The sequence below is a fragment of the Gymnogyps californianus genome, chromosome Z, assembly GCF_018139145.2.
Source record: "Gymnogyps californianus isolate 813 chromosome Z, ASM1813914v2, whole genome shotgun sequence".
NCBI lineage: Eukaryota > Metazoa > Chordata > Aves > Accipitriformes > Cathartidae > Gymnogyps > Gymnogyps californianus.
Window position 1 is genome coordinate 80936376 of NC_059500.1, and position 17085 is coordinate 80953460.

Below are 17085 nucleotides of genomic sequence, written 5' to 3' on the forward strand. Positions count from 1 at the left end.
ACAATCTAGCTCTCCTAAACAGCTAAGGCTCAAATGCCTTAAGTTTGCATTTGACATCGCTGTCGTGGGTCTAGAAGGTTTAAAGCTAAATGCAGCTGCAAAACTCCTGCCCAGAACAGCTGGAGAACACAACCCTACCTCAGCCCTGATAAGTAACCACTAAACAGGGCACAATAATTAACAAAATTCCAGCCATATTTTATAATACCATGAATGGTTTAGAGCACACGGCCTAAAAATGGCAGTCACCCTTACTTAACTTTTTTGACATACACGTGAGATGTTTACATCCCTTCAGCCAGTTCAGCAATTGCCTTCAGTTTGGCATTAAGAGTACAAACAGCATCTTCGGCAACAGATACCAGTTTTAAACACTTTATTCAGAATGACTCTGGAACCTCTCTCCACACTCTATTTATAGTTCAAGTCACTGTGCAACTGTGATGCAGAAAGCACTGATCTGCTGCAGGCCATTAGGAAAAAACTTCATGAGTAGCGTGGCTTTATTGGAAATAAATCATGCTAAAAACTGATCCTTAACAGGTACAAAAAAATTCAACAGATAAGGAAAGGAGAAGAAAGATTGGATGCAATATTAAGACCAACACCTGAAGACTGCTGTGAAAGATCATACAAAAAAGGCAATGAGGAATAGTAATGCAGCATTAAAGGTGGGAGTACAGGGCAGACAAGAGTTACAATACATCCTGCTTCAATATTTCTTATCCATGTACTTTGTTCAAATACCGTAACAGTAATGGAAGGCAAAAAGCACCAGACGTCTGACTAAAGAAATAAGAAAAAGGGAACACAAAATTAGGAAAAAGTGAAAGCTGGTAATTAGGGAAGGAATAATCTCAAATACAGTTACTCAACAGAAACACAACACTTGGAAAAGCTGCTATGTCAACATATATAGACAATACCATTATTCCAGCTCTATGGAAATGACTTGAGTTTCCTGGTCTGTAACCTCTTCCACATACCGCACTGCTGAGGTTATCCTTAGAGGTGTGTGGGGAGACACTGCGTACACGCAACAAAGCAGCAGATTCATCAGAGGAGTAAAACAGGAGGAAGTTATTCCCATCAAATTAGAAAAGCCATGATTAGGAGGCCATGTAATGTGGGACAAAGCACCATTAAGCCCTAAACACATAATTCCAGTTAGGTGGGAACACTGCGCAGCTACAGCTTTTATCTTCCAAAAAGCCAAGCCTCCCCCGTGGCAAGTCGGAGTGCGGTATTCCCAAACCGAATACAGCAGTTACCGAAGCGACAGAAGCCATGAGCGAGAGATCCTAGAAAATAATCCCACGCTGGAAAAAGTAATTTCTATTTTGTCTCCTTACAGCTGCCACAGAAAGCATGAGCTTCACTTGATCATCTGGTGAGGGGTGGCAGTTTCAAAGAGGGCCACCAAGGACTTTATCATCTAAATTTGAGTTTAAAGGCTTTTTTTCTATCACCTCTTAAAGTTATCAAGCCAGAAATTCAACTATAGCTCGACTGTGCATAGTTTGGACTTTTTGGTGGCGGGGAGGTGTCCTAATTCTGACATGACAGCACAGAGATTGTGTAATGCAGGGTTTGCATAGATAGTTTGTCCCCTCCCCAGCCCAAAGAACATTAAGGAGGAAGAAGTCAAAGCTTAAGATTTTGTTGCATTTGTGAAAAACATGAAATCAGGAGAAAAAAAAACAACCAATCCCATTTACAAAGGCTTCCTCAGGTGAGGGGGAAGTGGGGAACAAGAGACATACAACACAAGTCATGGCTATTTCACAAAGCTTCATTGTCTTAAAATGAAGTTTATTACAGGCCTCAGTGAAAATATTAAAAATTCACCAATGCATACACTTCCGCACCTTTGTCCAGGTTGTTGTTGTTCTAGAGTGGTTAAGTGCCTTTTTTATTAAAAAAAGTTTTTGTTTGTTTTTACATTATTGCTGTGTTTTACAACAAAATTAAAAACCATTTGTGGAATCCACCCAGCGACAAAAAGTCAGTTTCCCCAGAACAAGCCGAAAGCATAAAAGCATGTTCTGCAGGGGCCTTTTCTACACCAGCTATTTAATGAGCAAGGAAAACAAAAAAACCCAAAACAAACCAACAAAAAACCTATCACTTCTCTTCCTAGCGTAGATGAATTTACTCCATTTTCCAGACAGCAAATCCTTTCAATAAATATCAGAATAACTTCCGAGATGCTGAAGTTCCAGAGATAAAAGCAGCAGCTCTGTGCAGTTTCTCCTGGAGTCCGTCCCGTGCTGCCCCTTTGTTTCAGTCCAGTGAGATGATGTCAGGAGCGCTGCCTCCGCTGCTGGTTATCACTCCTGTCTCGCCCCTGCTGGAGGAGCTAACGTGCGTGCTGCTCTCGTGGTGACTGGTTGATGTGATGATGCTGCCAGGCGTGCTGCTTGTTAAGGTTGAGGTGAGACTATCCAAAAACATAGGAGGACAGTACTGCTTGAAACAAACAACGAAGAATGAAGAGACTAACTGCACAAGGGAAATGTATGCTCTGAAGATACATCTTCCCTACAACAAGCACAAAACACGTTACTAGCAGAACCTCGTTATCACATGCATAGCAAGAACCAGAGTTCTGCAAACCAGCAAGTAAGCAAGCAGAGATGGTAGCCATGAGCCCTTCTCCCTCATCCTCCCCATTTTTTTCCCCCCCCCCCTAACTGGTTAGCTTGAGCATTTACTAGTGCATTAAGAAACACTAATCATGTCCACATGATGACCACAAAGAAAAAAAAAAAAAAAAAAAAACAACCCCAAACAACCCCTTGCATTTGGAGAATGTTCACTGCCCATAGCTACTGGGCACAACTGCGTATTTCAGGCTCCTTTCATCACGCAAGGTAGCAGAATGCTTTTTGCTACTTCGATGGAAATGAGAATAATTTCATCCCCTCAAATGGCAGCAGCTGTACTAATCAACATTTTCATCGTCCATACCTGCAATGATACATGCAGGTCTCTAAACATTTTAGTAGTGACAAATGAGCCCTGATCAAGTCTGATTAAGACAAATGACTAAGTTGATTTAAATTGCCTGAAGTGGAAGACAAGCCTTGAGCTGAACATTCTAAGCGTTTAGAAACAGAACAAGGTTGCCAGGTGTCAAAGAGGAGGATAATGTAAGACACCCCCACGCGCACCGCACGCACACACGTTGTTTAACACACCTTACTTTCTCTTACCCTGTGGGTTCCAATCTTGGGCATGTGTTTGGAACTGAGCCTGAACTGTTTGAACTGTCCAAAGTGGACACTTCATAGCAGCATACCTGCTTCCAGTCTCCCACATGAACAAACTTCTGTTATTCTCACTTTTTGGCAGTTCAGATCTCAAGGTCAGGCACAGAGTATTGCAAGATGCAGTAAGTGGAAAGAAAAGGAGGAAGTTCATCCTTTGTTTTTAAGGCACCGGAAAGTCAACTCTACAGTAGAGTCCTATTACTGTCGTCTTCTAGTGACAGAGAGATGAAACAGAGGGTCTGCTTCAGATCCTCTTGTCTAAGTTAGGGAGCTGATATTCCCCCACATTTGAAGGCTGTAGTCTGTCTGTCTAAGAATCTAGTTACAGTAAGCATCATTCTCCCTAACTGTGTGAAGTTTAAGTTTCCAGGGAAGGAAAAGCACCGCCTAGTTACTTTTGGCCTACAAAGTTTCCATATAATCCAAAGCCAATGGGGTTTAGGTGTTACATGGAAGGATTTAAGTGTTCAGTCATGTGCCCACCAAATTAATGATGATCTTTTCTTTAAAACTTAATCTCCTACTAATAGTAAAACCAACAGAAACAACAGTCAATCAGTGAAGTAAATTTACAGAGCTTAATCTGGCCCACAGAGGCACAGTATGAACTAAGAGCGTGAAGTACATGACGGGTGTATTCCAGTTAGTGTTGTGCAAGTATCCGCTTTAGAAAGGCGGACTATCAATAAAGAGCGAGTTTCCATGCCTGGATTTATCCTAGCGAGGCTAAACTGAATCCTCCCGGAGTGCATCTTCATTACCACCTCTTGTTGGGAAAGTGGATTTTCCTGGTCTGTGGTTAGGTCTAAGCAAGTGGACTGCAAACATGGTACGGCTGAGGACAGCATCCCGATAGTTACTCGAGCGGTATGTCACAAAAACCAGACTTGGAAATTAACCCCGTAGTAGTTCAGAAACATACCTGTGAATCAACTGGGATTAGGGAAAGAAAATCCAGACCTAGAAAGAAGAGAAGGATGATAAATTGACACGTCTTTCTTTTATTCATACACAATAAATTTAAGGAACTTTTCGTGCTCGTAGAACAGATTTTGCAATTGTTACACAGTTTCTAAATGGAATATACCACTGTGACACCACTCTCAACGACTACTTCAGGCAGCAGCAGAACGAGTTATCTACTACAAGTGGCTCTTTTTAAGAATGAGAATGACATAATGATGTATTATTCACTGGATATTGCAGGGTGGTTCAATGTGGTTGCTTAGATGGAGGTTGCCATTTGGAGCTGTTGGTTCATAATGCAAGTTTCACTGCATATTGTACCTGACTTGGCCAAACTGGGACATGAAGAGTGTCATCACATTAAAGATGCTGGAATGAAGTAAAGTCACAACATGCACAAGTCCAAAAACAAGCAGCAGGTCTCTTCCTCCACCCACGGGCAGCCAATAAGGAAACATTTCTAATATCATCCCCGTTTTGTGTCTAGACAAATAAAAGGAATGAAGAAGAGGAAACTACAAGTAGTTCAAGGTATATCCTCTAAGAGCAGTGACAACTAGCGTCCGTCTTATACACCATTAGCGTGTAAGCATTTAGGGTGAGATGTTTAAAATTATGAAACCAATGAGAAATTACAGCCTTTTTTGGTTTGTTTCTAAACATTGGCCTTGTGTTTGCTATGTCAACAGAAAGACATGGTAAACTTACTTCCTCCCTCCCTCTCCCCTCGCCTCCAAGTCTGTTCTGGCCAACGGCATCTCTCCTCCTCTTCTCCATTAGAGAAAAATTTTGAAGGAGATTTAAGCTCAGCTGCTTTTACAGAATTGACCGCTTCTTCTGTTCTTGCACGTTCTAGAACTTCAGCCGATAGAGACGGACAAGAGTTCTAGACTTCCGTTCTCTCAGCTTACTCTCCTATCCGATTTGGGATGGCAACCGATTTCTTAACAAGGGAGAAGCGGAGGGAGGGAGCAGTAAGGGAACCAAAATGGACAGAGAAACAAGGGGAATGATATCCATCCCATTGCCAAACTGGTGCTGAAAGAAGAGGAAAAAACCCAGAGATGTTGCAGGGGAGAAATGGAAACAGGCAATGGAGGGGGGAAGATGGAAGTACAGGAGGCCGGTGTGACACCTGTCACCACAAGTCACCATTTCCTGGGCTCTGGGTTCGTTACAGCCGGCAAAGAGAACCCCCCGAGTCCCTATATACAGTGTTCTTTTCAAGGAGCCAGGATAGAAAACAATCAGTATCCCCACCTTTTGTCTGATATTTAGCAGCAGTGTTGAAGAATACATCATAGGCATTTAGGGTATGTCTAGGTAAAGAAAGTCAATAGAGGTCAGCTTACATATTGTAGCTCACCTTAACCTTTTTCATACAGTCTAGACAGAGCACCACTAGAATCAGCTAGCAGAATATCTCTACATCTAGGGTTGGGATGAGTCAGTGCCATCACACGTCTATAACTTAAATAAGCAGCTACTCTCCCTCGCGTCTACAACACGTAACAACCGGATGTTTACGCAAAGTCTAACTGAATACAGCGAGAAGCGTTCCTGGCTGCCGTTCCAAAGTGCCAATTTGTACCCCAGAAGCAATGTTTTTCCCATCACTGTTGCGAAGTGCAATCTGAAACTGGAAAGACAGCCTGTACTGGACTTGTCTAGACAACACATCAGTGCAATACTGCACAAAATAGTCTTGTTCCATTTAAAAAAAAAAAAAAAAACAACACAAAACCCAAAAAGTTGATCAATTCTCCAATTTTTACCCACCCCGCAAACGAATAAGGCTGTCAGAATACACATTAAAAATAGCCACCACCTACCTGGCAAGTCTGATGAAATACTGGATATTGGTGGATGAGGGAATGGTACTGGGTAGTCTGTTAATGAAGGAGGAATAGCAGCAGCATCGACCGTTGTCACGCTGGGCACTCTGACAGTAGATGGCTGATACATGAGAACCCTGTTTTAAACAGCACGGGAAATTACAAACAACCTGGCCGTTAGTTACAGAAGAGAAATGATGCACCACTGTGCACTCTCATTCACAAGGTCACTATGTTACAACACAACTATAGCGTGGCTACTCACTACACAGTATTCCACTCTAATTTCCTCTTTCATAACAGTCTTCATAATAACATGACCGTATCTTGGCTCTCAACAGCAGCTGTGACATAAGAGCAAGTTGGCATTAAAACAGAGTACAGTGCTGGAGTCATTTATAACAGTCTACCATTCAGAGACAGAAAGGGAAATCTGTATCTGTGGAGCGCCCTGGGAGGGATGTGCAGGTAGCCAGAGCCAGGAGGAGAGCACTCGTTTCAATTTCTCCACATAACCGTTCCTCGGTGCTAACTTGTCACGCCAAGGGCACGACTGACCGTTATTCAGGCCCTGGAGCACAGATCACACACGTGGGAGTTAAACAATCAAACCCAACTTTACTCGCAGCTTGAGCCCAAGCTAAGTTCAGCTCTCCAGGAGCATGCAACCAGTTAAAACCCTTCTGCGTCCCCACCTTCTGCCCGATTACTTCGCGGCACTGTTAAAAACGACACCGCAGGCGTTCAGGCACCAGCCACATGCATAAAATATTTCATAAATTCCAAATCAAGTGGAAACACCCAGAGTCCCGCTCCCAGCGGCTCCGCATCGCTCCCTCCAGCCCACCAGCCATGAGCGTCACCCACTCACATCTTCCTCCCCAGACTGCTGCACTGGTGCATTTACGCCACTTCTGATTTCAGAAGCTTGGATTTCAGACCCTCCCTTCTCGAGCACCTCCTACACTTCAGCCTATGTTGCTTCTGCCTATAGGAAGACACCCCACAGTTTTGCTACAACTAGCATTCAGGCAACATTGTTTGCCGGAGATAAGCTATTCCCCAAAAGCCTGGCTTTGACTTGCGTTTGAAGAATGAAAACATGCCATTTCCATACCCAAACAGTAAGGAAAATACATTGGTCACAGATAGACAAGAAAACTCAGTCCTTCTACAATTATGGTTGCAGGTAGCCATCTCAGACAAACACAGGAGCATGGAAGGAAGTCTTGGTGCTTTCTGGAACTTCATTAAGAGATGGATTTGTAGCTATTTTTTCTTATAAAAATAAGAAACAGAGTCTCTTGCAGAAGGACTCGTCCACAATCCTCAGAAAAAGCAACAGCATTTCAGTATCACTGCTGAAAGTTGTTGAAGATGACCAACTATTTGCTCACCAAAGACCACACATTCCTGTGGACTAGAGACACAGTACACCTGCTCGTTACTTCAAGAGCTGGCAAAACAGAAGGGGTTTGGTTTTATTACTATTATTTTAGTACAAGACATAAGCCACTACGCTGAGAGACACAGACACACACCTCATGCATGCAGCAACACTAACTAATAAGCCATTACTAAAAGCTGACGCTTGGAATCGCCTCGTGGAGCAGCGACTGCTGGTGAGCCTAACCAGTGCCCCTCTCTCCCTGCAGGTCTCCTGCGCCCTACGGGCCAAGAGCAAGAACTTCATGGAAGCCACGAACAGTAACTGCAGTCGAGTTGCACAGATTGGGACAGACAGAAGGCGGCACAACAGTAAAGAAGCTGGGTAAGCCTGCCGCTGAAGTCAGGCACGACTACAAAGATGGAGCAGTTGACAGAGGACTTGGGAAGTCGTTGGTTGTGCTAACCAGAGTGCAGGACTGACTGATAAACCACGGCCAACAACAGTGTCCAAGACATTCCAGAGTTCAACAGAGAGATGGAGGAAAAGCTTGTCTTGATTCAAAACAGCAAAGCGCCTCCCTTCCAAGACTGACAGGATGGATGAAACACGCAACGCAGCCTCGTTTCCTGGGCACCAGAGCAGATTAGATAAACGGTATAACAGACAGCGAGAGAAAAGCCTTTAAGATGACACTAACTTAGCAAGAACGCATAAAGCTCCTCCACTCGGCATAATCTGCTTTCTCAGGAGAATCCTGTCCATTAGCTTAATCAGCTTCCTTTTCTATGGAGAAATATCCCTGCAAACACAGCAACAGTCAGCGCAAGTCTTTTGTGAGATGTAAAACTATTTAATAGTGTTTTGCCTGTACAAAGGTACTGTATCAATACAACCTTCTGCAAGGAGAGGCCTAGAAATTCTCCTCTGGAATTGTGGAGCTGGATCCCGAAGAGAGATTACAAGTCCGTTTGTCTACACATCAGTTTATCTGAGACATTACAGAATAACAACTAACTTTAAAATTAACAAACCCTTTGGTTGGGCTTCCTTGTGTTTCAGACATAAATATGCACTTCCTTTTGGCAGGAGGATCTTCCTCTTCATCAGAAGAGCTTTCTATTGTCAAGTCAATAACGTCAACTTTCTTCTTGTTTACCTCATTGGCCACCGTCACAGAACACGGTTTGCTAACAACACTGGAACCTAAACAAGAAAATAAAACATCACTGTTTTTTAAAGGCTGTTGACATCAGCAGTTTCTATTTGCAACAGAACCAGGAACTCCAATCCTGGTTTTAGCTCATCTTCCCGGCCACTACAGAGAATGTTATGGCCCAAAAACTGTTTTATTAGTATTCTGTATCATGCTGAGAATATTAAAGCACAAGCTTTAATCTTCACTTATCAGTTTAAGGATCTAAAACAAGAGCAACCTTTTGTTTTCTCAACTGCTCTTATAAAAAGCAAAGACAAAGCCCAAAAGTGTTTCAGAGATACAACCCTTTCTTTTTAGTTTAAATAACAAGAAGGTTAGAACTATTAAGCCCTCCACAAAACAAACATCAACATCCATACACATTATCCAAGCTACAGCTAAGTCTCCAAGACTTTTTGTTGGTTTGCAGCCAGTACCCAGACGTACGTACTTTCTATTTTGGTGCACTGTGGACTTGAGACTTTCACAGCTTCTTTCTTTGGCCTCATGGGGCACCAGGAGCCATCTTCTTGGAATTTGATCTCATCCACATCTGAACATTCATTAAGGATTTCCATAAAGAGCCTGAAAAATAAAGTTGAGTGGTTTCATTTTTGATTCCAGGTGAAATTTTTTTATTCTAAGTGAAAAGGAGACACAGTTGAAAAGCTGCTTATGATCACTTTCAACCCAGTGCATGCACTCTCTCCCTAGTTCATCTACCTGAAAGCCTGTAATTACAGCCTTCGCAGACATTGAAGCCTAAAAGAGTATCCCAACCTACCCATATTCCACTCCAACATTACTGCAATCCACAGATTTCCATACAGAAGCAGCAATCATCATCCTTTGAATCAAGTTTGACACTTGTTTATGAGTTAAAGTTTAAATTTTAAAGTTAATAGCTTCAGAGATAGGGTCATGTAAAAGGGAGACCTATCCTTAGGTGTCACATTTGGACTTCTCGAGAGGAAACATGCTGAGGCTCAAGAATTTGATGATGCAGTTAGGAGATAAACTTACGTAGTTCGTTACATGGGAAAAGAAATTAAGAGAGTCTAATGGTTCCTCCCAGTCTAAAGTATTTTGACGAAGAAAACAGTACGAAATGGCTAAACCTCAAGTCACCAAAGCAGCTATCAAGTACATCAGGAAAAATTTTAAGTAATTGCATAATCTGCAAAGCCAGTCTCTTACCCATCTAATATTAGGCTCTCATAAGCTGCCTTTTTGTCACAGACAGGGCAGATCCAGGTAGGCTTCTTTTCATTCATTTGAAGATAAAGAGCAGCATCAAAACATTGCAGGTGCGTGCAAGTAACAGCCCGGCATGGGATTGTCAGTCTCATTTTTCCCAGCTGCAGGAGATGCGTTTAAAGAGTGTCAGAACAGAAGGCAGTGAAGTAGGCCTGGATGGCTAACAATGAAACCAGAGGCAGTCGGAGAAGTAACTGTCTCTTCTCGCTACAGAGGTGCCCAGCGCTAGGGTCGCTGCAGGCAAATCCACCCTATCAAAGCACATACAGTGCGCTTAAAGGAACAATAAAGCCATCCTCAGAGTCTTCACTGAGTCGAAAACAGTCAGAAACATTTCTAATGGACCTGCATCGATGTTATTTCTAGGATTTTATTTTTATTAAAAGACCTACTGAAGCACCCGCTTTTATCATTTTCTTTTAGGCAAATATTTCAAGGGGTTTTGGGAGCTCCAGTCACGTTAGACTCGGAATGGCGTAATACCCATTTTAACATTTAGCTTAACAGACCAGTCACAAACACAAGGCCAGTTTCTACCTGGGAAGAGAAACCCCAAGGCAGCGTTACCTTGTTACACGGTGATCAGGTTTTTTGTTTGTGACAGCAGCTAGCAGTATAAGCAATACCGCCAAGATGAGGAGATCCGAAGTTTTATTTATCTCCGTATCCTTCAATTATTGTCACCCTGCCCAATTAGTCTCAACGCCTCAATATATGAGATCACTGCTTCTGAAGACCTCGCTATACACACACGAGTAGCAACTTGATGCTGACTGCATTACAACCGAGGCATTCACAGTTCTAAACCATAGTTGGCTGAACGCTGCTACAACCAGGTGCTTGTAGGTGCACCCTTCTCCCCGCTATTTTACATTAACGAATCAGTACATAACAAAAGCCAGTGACGTTTCTAAAGCGGGGCCTTTTCAAAGCAGCCCAGCTCTGCACTAAAGACGACAAGACAAATCTGTGTATGGTAATTTCCAGCCATACTTACAGGACACATCAGAGATACCCGCAGACTGGTTGTGGCAATCTCACTATCAGGATCTGCAGTTAGTTTTTCTTTAACTATTAAAATAAATTAAGAAGTTATACACAGACATCATTATTTAAATGCTCATCTTGATTCGCCAGTACATGTACTTTATTTCCAGCTATCTAAAAAAATCAAGCATCTAGGAAACTAGTTCGTAGCAATACCAAACAACAACAGTTTCACTATTTAGAAGCAACTGACACACACCGTGCATCACAAGACTGTTTGATGTGCAGCAGATGCGCTAACAGCCACAAGGGTTAGTAGAGCAAACTCAACCCAACATGCGAAGAGATAAATGAAATAAAATAATCATCAGTGAGCAGTGCTTACGGCATTCCCATAAGAACATTCCAGATGGGATCTCTAGGTGCGCTCCCTACCTCACTGAAAAAGCGCATGATGCCTCAGCAACAACAAAGGGAACCTTTGCTACTCCAGGCATGGACTTTCTTTTCCAAATGCTGCAAATCCCCTAAGTATTACCAGTTCTAGTTTTAAAGAGCCACCAACCACCCTCAAAAAGTACAGACAGGCAAATTAGACTTACTTAGTGCTCTGGAATGATCGGGGTTTCTGATCCCTTTCATTTTTAACCTCTGCAAAAGCATAGCTGAAGTGAGCTGACGAACGAGATACACAGACATGGAGTAATTCTACAAAAAGAGCAATTAAAGATTTAATATTGATTTCATACAGTACTTCTACTATGACAACAGATTACTATTTACACTAGTTGTAGCATACAGTAAAAACAAAAACACGCCGATTTTTTGCTTAATAGTTATGAAAAGCATTGACAGACGACTTCACTACTGTGAAAGAGTCCAATACTCTGCCAGAATTCTCCTGCCAATCAAGTCCAATTGTCCTACTCCAGTTGTGACTTAACTAAGAAGAGTAACTCCACAGCCGAGAGACAATCTGGGCTCTTTTCTTGCAAAGATGATTTAGGCTGGTGCCACACCTTCTCGTACATGCAGACCCTTTTTTCCGCGTCAGTCTGTCAGTGGGGAGCTCAAAAGACAATCACGTGACAAAAGCAAAGATGAATGGTCTTTCGGGTGCAAACACAACACCTTCAAATGGCACACAGCCGCACCGATTTCTTTGTACCTTTTCTTTAGCTCGCTCTGCACTTTTAAGCCAAGCCTCATTACACCACATCCACTCCTCTGAGGCTGGCCGCGTGCCCTAGCATTTACTACTCTTCCCTAATTCACACCGCTTGCCAGCTCCTTTTGTTCAGTGCTCACTCTCTCTTCAAGGTCACTAATGAAGAAAAAAAATTCTGCAAGTCTCACTACTGCAGAATAATAATGGTTTCATCTGTATAACAAACACAACCTGCCGTCTCTCATTTCCATTCCCTGCCAGCCACCTTCTTATAGCTCCTGTACTGTCTGGGTACTGCACAAGAATTTTAAACAAGAACACCTACTGCCCTGCTCCTCCTTTACCACCTATAGCAAAACCAGCTCTTACACCTAGATGAGCAGCTAGAGTGATCTAAATGCATGGGAAACCACTAAGAAAATGGATTTTTTTTTTTTTTCCTTCAAGAAAGACCATACATTGCACTGTTTATTGCCTACAGAAGGAATTCTATAGGCTCAGTTCTGACCACCTCTGTGGGATTAATGTCTCCTTTACTCAGAAGCCCTCCACTACCAGTCAAGTACGTGCCAATAAGCCCTTACCACTCCACACTGTCCCCAAGGGTCTCGTTTAGAGGATGAATAGCGACGGCTGCTATGCGACTTGTGATACTTAGAGCAGAGCACCAACATTAAAACCAAAGAACTCGCTTTACCTCTCAGGGCAAGGGGGAACGCTGGGACAACCGCCACTTCATCTGCTTCCATAAGAATATGTTTTGGCAGATACAGGGGAGGAGGAAAGCAGGGGTCAGCAGGAGAGGCCAAGACCACACACAACACACTGCAGTCATTTCAAGATTCTTGTGCTTTACAAGTGGGAAGCAACGGCTTAGATCTTTCCCTCCACCTCTGTTTTAGAAAAAACAACTTTGCTGTCAACACTGCCCTTCATTTATTTTCTGAACGTTAGCTTTCTCTCCAATTTCTTTTTTAATTTTAATTAGTGTATAAACGCTTATACTGGAGCCTCACTTTGAAACATGTGGTGTCTCTGGTCCACAGATTTTGATTTTGAAGAAAAAAGTAAGAGGTAAACTACTTTGACAATTGAATCCAGAAGGATTTACACAACTAGTCCGAGATAGAGGAATAAGTAGTTCTTGACTTACCAACAGCTGAAAGGGCTGCTGCAACAGCTATTTAAACCTAGGAAGAATTCAGAAATTCCTCATGCCCTCCCTTTCTTTCCTTAGTAAATCCATAGGGGGATTTCTAAACAGCCACGCAGCCATTTTAAAGGCTAATTCCTTTTCAACTATGATTAATGACTGCAGGCACAAGAAAGCAACACGTATCACGTTTCACGTTTCAGTCACCACCCCTTTATCTCCTGCCACCTGAATTCTAGCCTGCTTTTCCCCCACTGCAGCTTTCCATGAAGTTTAGAATTGCATTACGAAGAGGCTTCAATTTTCGTTTTTCTTCCTCCTTCCCCACATTGAGTCACTTCTCCCTCAAGTCACCCCAACTTCCAGAACACTCTTCATTTGTAAGAGCACGCACACACGCTGCTCAGATATCCTGCGTTACAAACACGCATACCACGCAAGTATGGTCCAAGCAAGCATGTTGGAGATCCATCGAGCCCAGAAACAGCTGACAGCAGCAGCCTGACACCTCCCCAATAAACCCTTCCCAGCAACCTGCCACCTAAGAGCTTTCTGAGCTGGAAATTCCACCCCTGTTTTGGTTTATTTGCAAGTACAATTTTAAATCAACTCAGAGAGAGGCCATTTTCATGTAAAAAAAGGAATCTCCAAAGAACAGAGATGGAAATATCCATTAACCAGTTCTTCCTATGAAATCAAAATTGCTTTTATAAAAACTACTTAGTATTACTTGGTTAGAAAATACCAAACCCTCAAAAGCAAATGCATGTCTCCACCCCCACGGCCTTGGCACATCTCGTCAGTTAAAAAAGCCTTCTCCAATGGACAGTTACAACAGACACTGAGAAACATGCCTTATAATATATGGCTACGTAATTCCATTTTTCACAGCATCAGGCTACAAGGAAGAAAGTAGGTTTTCCTTTTGTTATTTGTCGTGGCTGAACTGTTTTGTACCATTTACACCACAAAAAGATTTTGGTATTTTTGACACATATTTCAGGCAACCCCTAACGGCAGGCTTTCTAATGTGAATTCTATAAGGAAGTCTTCGCCATCTGTATGCAAATCTTATATACGTTACCGTAAACCACCAGACTTCTAGAGCAAACTCTGCTTCCTGGCACTGAGTTCAGCCACCTAATACTAAACACTTGCTGGTGTATGCCTTGCCAGCAACATCAGGCAACGGGAGAGAAAGAATGCTAGATGAGATTATTTAGACAACGTTCCACATCCTACGGAACATACAGTTTACCTTTCCAATTTCAGAAGCCCAGGAAATGGAAATCTGGTTTGGCACTGCTGACGACAACCTAACTAGAGACGTTATATTCAAGGGGCGCCCAGGTCGCTTCTGTTCAATTCCATTTTTTGGCGGTGGAGCATATCCCTATGGGAAGAAAGGACAAGGAAAGCGTTACCAAGTCTCCCCACTGTACTCTGAAACCTGCTGAAACAGACTGGTTAGTTTTAAAGAGATCTATGGGAAGCCAGTAAACCTTGAGGCTCTCTAGGCTCGAGACTAAATTCAACACTTACTCTGAGAAATATCGGTCTTTGACAGTCTAATATCATAAGTCAACCACAGTTTTAAAGCATTTTTTGTGTTAAAGTAGTTTTTATAGGAGTGCTGAAAAGGTGAAAGAGAACGCAGTTTTGGTCCAGGTAAGTTCACTGGAAGAGTAAAAAGTAACGTTGATGCTTTGTCCATTTTCCCCCCCCCCACCCCACTGAAAGAGAGTGGAACATCGCAAGGACACAGCCTTAGTGACAAACACAGCAAGTCATGAAGAGTTAATCCAGCGTTTCACACCCAGAAAACACTTCATTGGTTCTATTTAACAAACAATAGAATCTTGTTGCAAGAGCTTCACATCTCCTTGGTGTCTGATTTGCCTCGCATCACCTACACCTAGCCCCATGTCCTGGTTTCAGCTGGGATAGAGTTAATTTTCTTCCTAGTAGCTGGTACAGTGCTGTGTTTTGGATTTAGTGTGAGAATGATGTTGATAACACGCTGATGGTTTAGTTGTTGCTAAGTAGCGCTTATGCTAAGTTAAGGACTTTTCAGTTTCCCATGCTCTGCCAGCAAGCGGGTGTGCAAGAAGCTGGGAGGGAGCATGGCCAGGGCAGCTGACCTGAACTAGCCAAAGGGGTATTCCATACCATGGAACGTCATGCCCAGTATATAAACTGGGGGGAGTTGGCCGGGAGGGGCGAATCGCTGCTTGGTCAGCGGGTGGTGAGCAATTGCTTTGTGCATCACTTGACTTTTCTTGGGTTTTCTTTCTCGCTCTTTTTTTTTTTTGTTCTATTCCTTTTCATTACGATTATTATTATATTTTTTATTATTATTGTTAGTATTATACTTTATTTTACTTTAGTTATTAAACCATTCTTATCTCAACCTATGAGTCTTACTTTTTTCCCCCGATCCTCCTCCCCATCCCACTGGGAGGGGGGAGCGGCTGCGTGGTGCTTAGTTGCCGGCTGGGGTTAAACCACGCACCCCATTAGCGACAGGTTGTCATCTGTACTCTGCCAAGGCCCCTGAAGAAGGGCTGTACGTGGAATATCAGCTGTATTTAAGAGCTAATAGCCTTTGCTGTTGTCTGCAGAAACAAAATAAATCAGGTATTGTTTGCTCAGCTTTGATAAAGAATTTCATAACCTGGACAGCTTTTCTCTGTAGTTTTATTTCCTATATGATGTACGTGAATTGAATCAGGAGCCATCTGGTTCCCTTTTGCTTCTAGGCAAGCACATACTCTCCAGCATATCGTGAGCAGAAAGTACTCGTGCTATGTGAAGGAGCACGCGGCCTAACTGCAGCTTATTCATCTCACCCTGCGTCTGGTGCTATGAAAGCGAGCCAGTCTGTAACAGGAACTCTGAGAATCTCTGTTTTGAGCTCACACAGCCAGCCTGCAGTCCACTCATCTCAAAAACCCATCCTGCACCAGAAGGATGTCAATAAAAGATTGCAGCCCTATATCTTGCACAGAACCGACTGCCAGATTTCATTTAGTTCAAGACACTGTTGTTCTATACAAGAAACTCTCCCAGAAAGGATATGCTGGAAAGACACACACACGTATTTTTTTACCCAGAGAAAACACACACATTCACAGCCTAGTGCTTGGAAAAAAGAGTTACTTTGAAAGACGCTAAGTCTGAAAATAAAAAACAGAAATAAACAGCCTCTTCCACTCACTAGCCAAGCATACCATAGGATAATCCCTGCCTTTAATCCAAGGAGGACTCAATAGTTGTCACATCATCTCCTAGGTTTCCAAAGCAGCTCTATTACTAGTCCATGCGTTTCACCTGACATCCAAGCCCTGGCTGTGCCTCGCCACTGCCCATTATTAACTTCAGACAGGACTCTTGCTTGCAGTGACAGAAGAGGGACTCGGAGCTTCCAGAGGCAGGTCTGCCAGGCCAGAGCAGCAGACAGCAATCGCTGAAGAACTCTCTCTAAAATGGTTCTCACCCCAGATGAGTGACCCAGTAGCTATCAGGAACCTTACCATGTGTGCTTTATCGCAGAACAGAGAGGCAGCAGATGTACGGGGACTGCTGACAATTTCATATTTAAAAGAATGAATGATTTGCCATTTCTTTAATCAGATCTAACAGCTGCAGCCATTGACAGAGTATATATCCCGCTTGCTTTGCTGTAGTAGGCCTTTCTCTACTATGGTGACCTTATAATGAGCTTATGTGGACCAACACACCATCCCTGCAATATTTAGGAGAGTATTTCCACACATACTGTACCAGCCACAATAATCCTGCTCGTCTCCAACCTAAAACGAAGCTGCCTTGTTTTCAAGACAGCAAGGATGCAAGTTCTCTT

General features: G+C 42.9%; 2 protein-coding genes across 8 annotated transcripts in view; one reads left to right on the forward strand and one right to left on the reverse strand.

Annotated features, from left to right (window-relative positions):
- The window catches only part of LOC127027385 (elongation factor 2-like), a 30886-nt gene extending 29027 nt beyond the window's left edge, over window positions 1-1859 (forward strand). Inside the window, 1 exon segment of the mRNA XM_050913075.1 lies at window positions 544-1859. The gene's annotated coding sequence lies outside the window, so the exon portion shown is untranslated.
- The window catches only part of PIAS2 (protein inhibitor of activated STAT 2), a 34882-nt gene continuing 19441 nt past the window's right edge, over window positions 1645-17085 (reverse strand). For 2 of the 7 annotated variants that reach the window (XM_050913076.1, XM_050913079.1), the window contains exons 6-14: window positions 14482-14616; window positions 11505-11610; window positions 10913-10986; window positions 9856-10016; window positions 9110-9243; window positions 8495-8666; window positions 6071-6210; window positions 4195-4232; window positions 1645-2466 (exon numbers count right to left, since the gene is read on the reverse strand). In XM_050913076.1, the coding sequence (XP_050769033.1) occupies window positions 2284-2466; window positions 4195-4232; window positions 6071-6210; window positions 8495-8666; window positions 9110-9243; window positions 9856-10016; window positions 10913-10986; window positions 11505-11610; window positions 14482-14616 (1143 nt within the window). In that variant the 3' untranslated portion in view covers window positions 1645-2283. Of the gene's footprint in view, window positions 2470-3328; window positions 3362-4194; window positions 4233-5498; window positions 5558-6070; window positions 6211-8494; window positions 8667-9109; window positions 9244-9855; window positions 10017-10912; window positions 10987-11504; window positions 11611-14481; window positions 14617-17085 lie in introns of those variants that run through there. The other 5 variants (XM_050913077.1, XM_050913081.1, XM_050913078.1 and 2 more) reach the window with 4 other exon arrangements.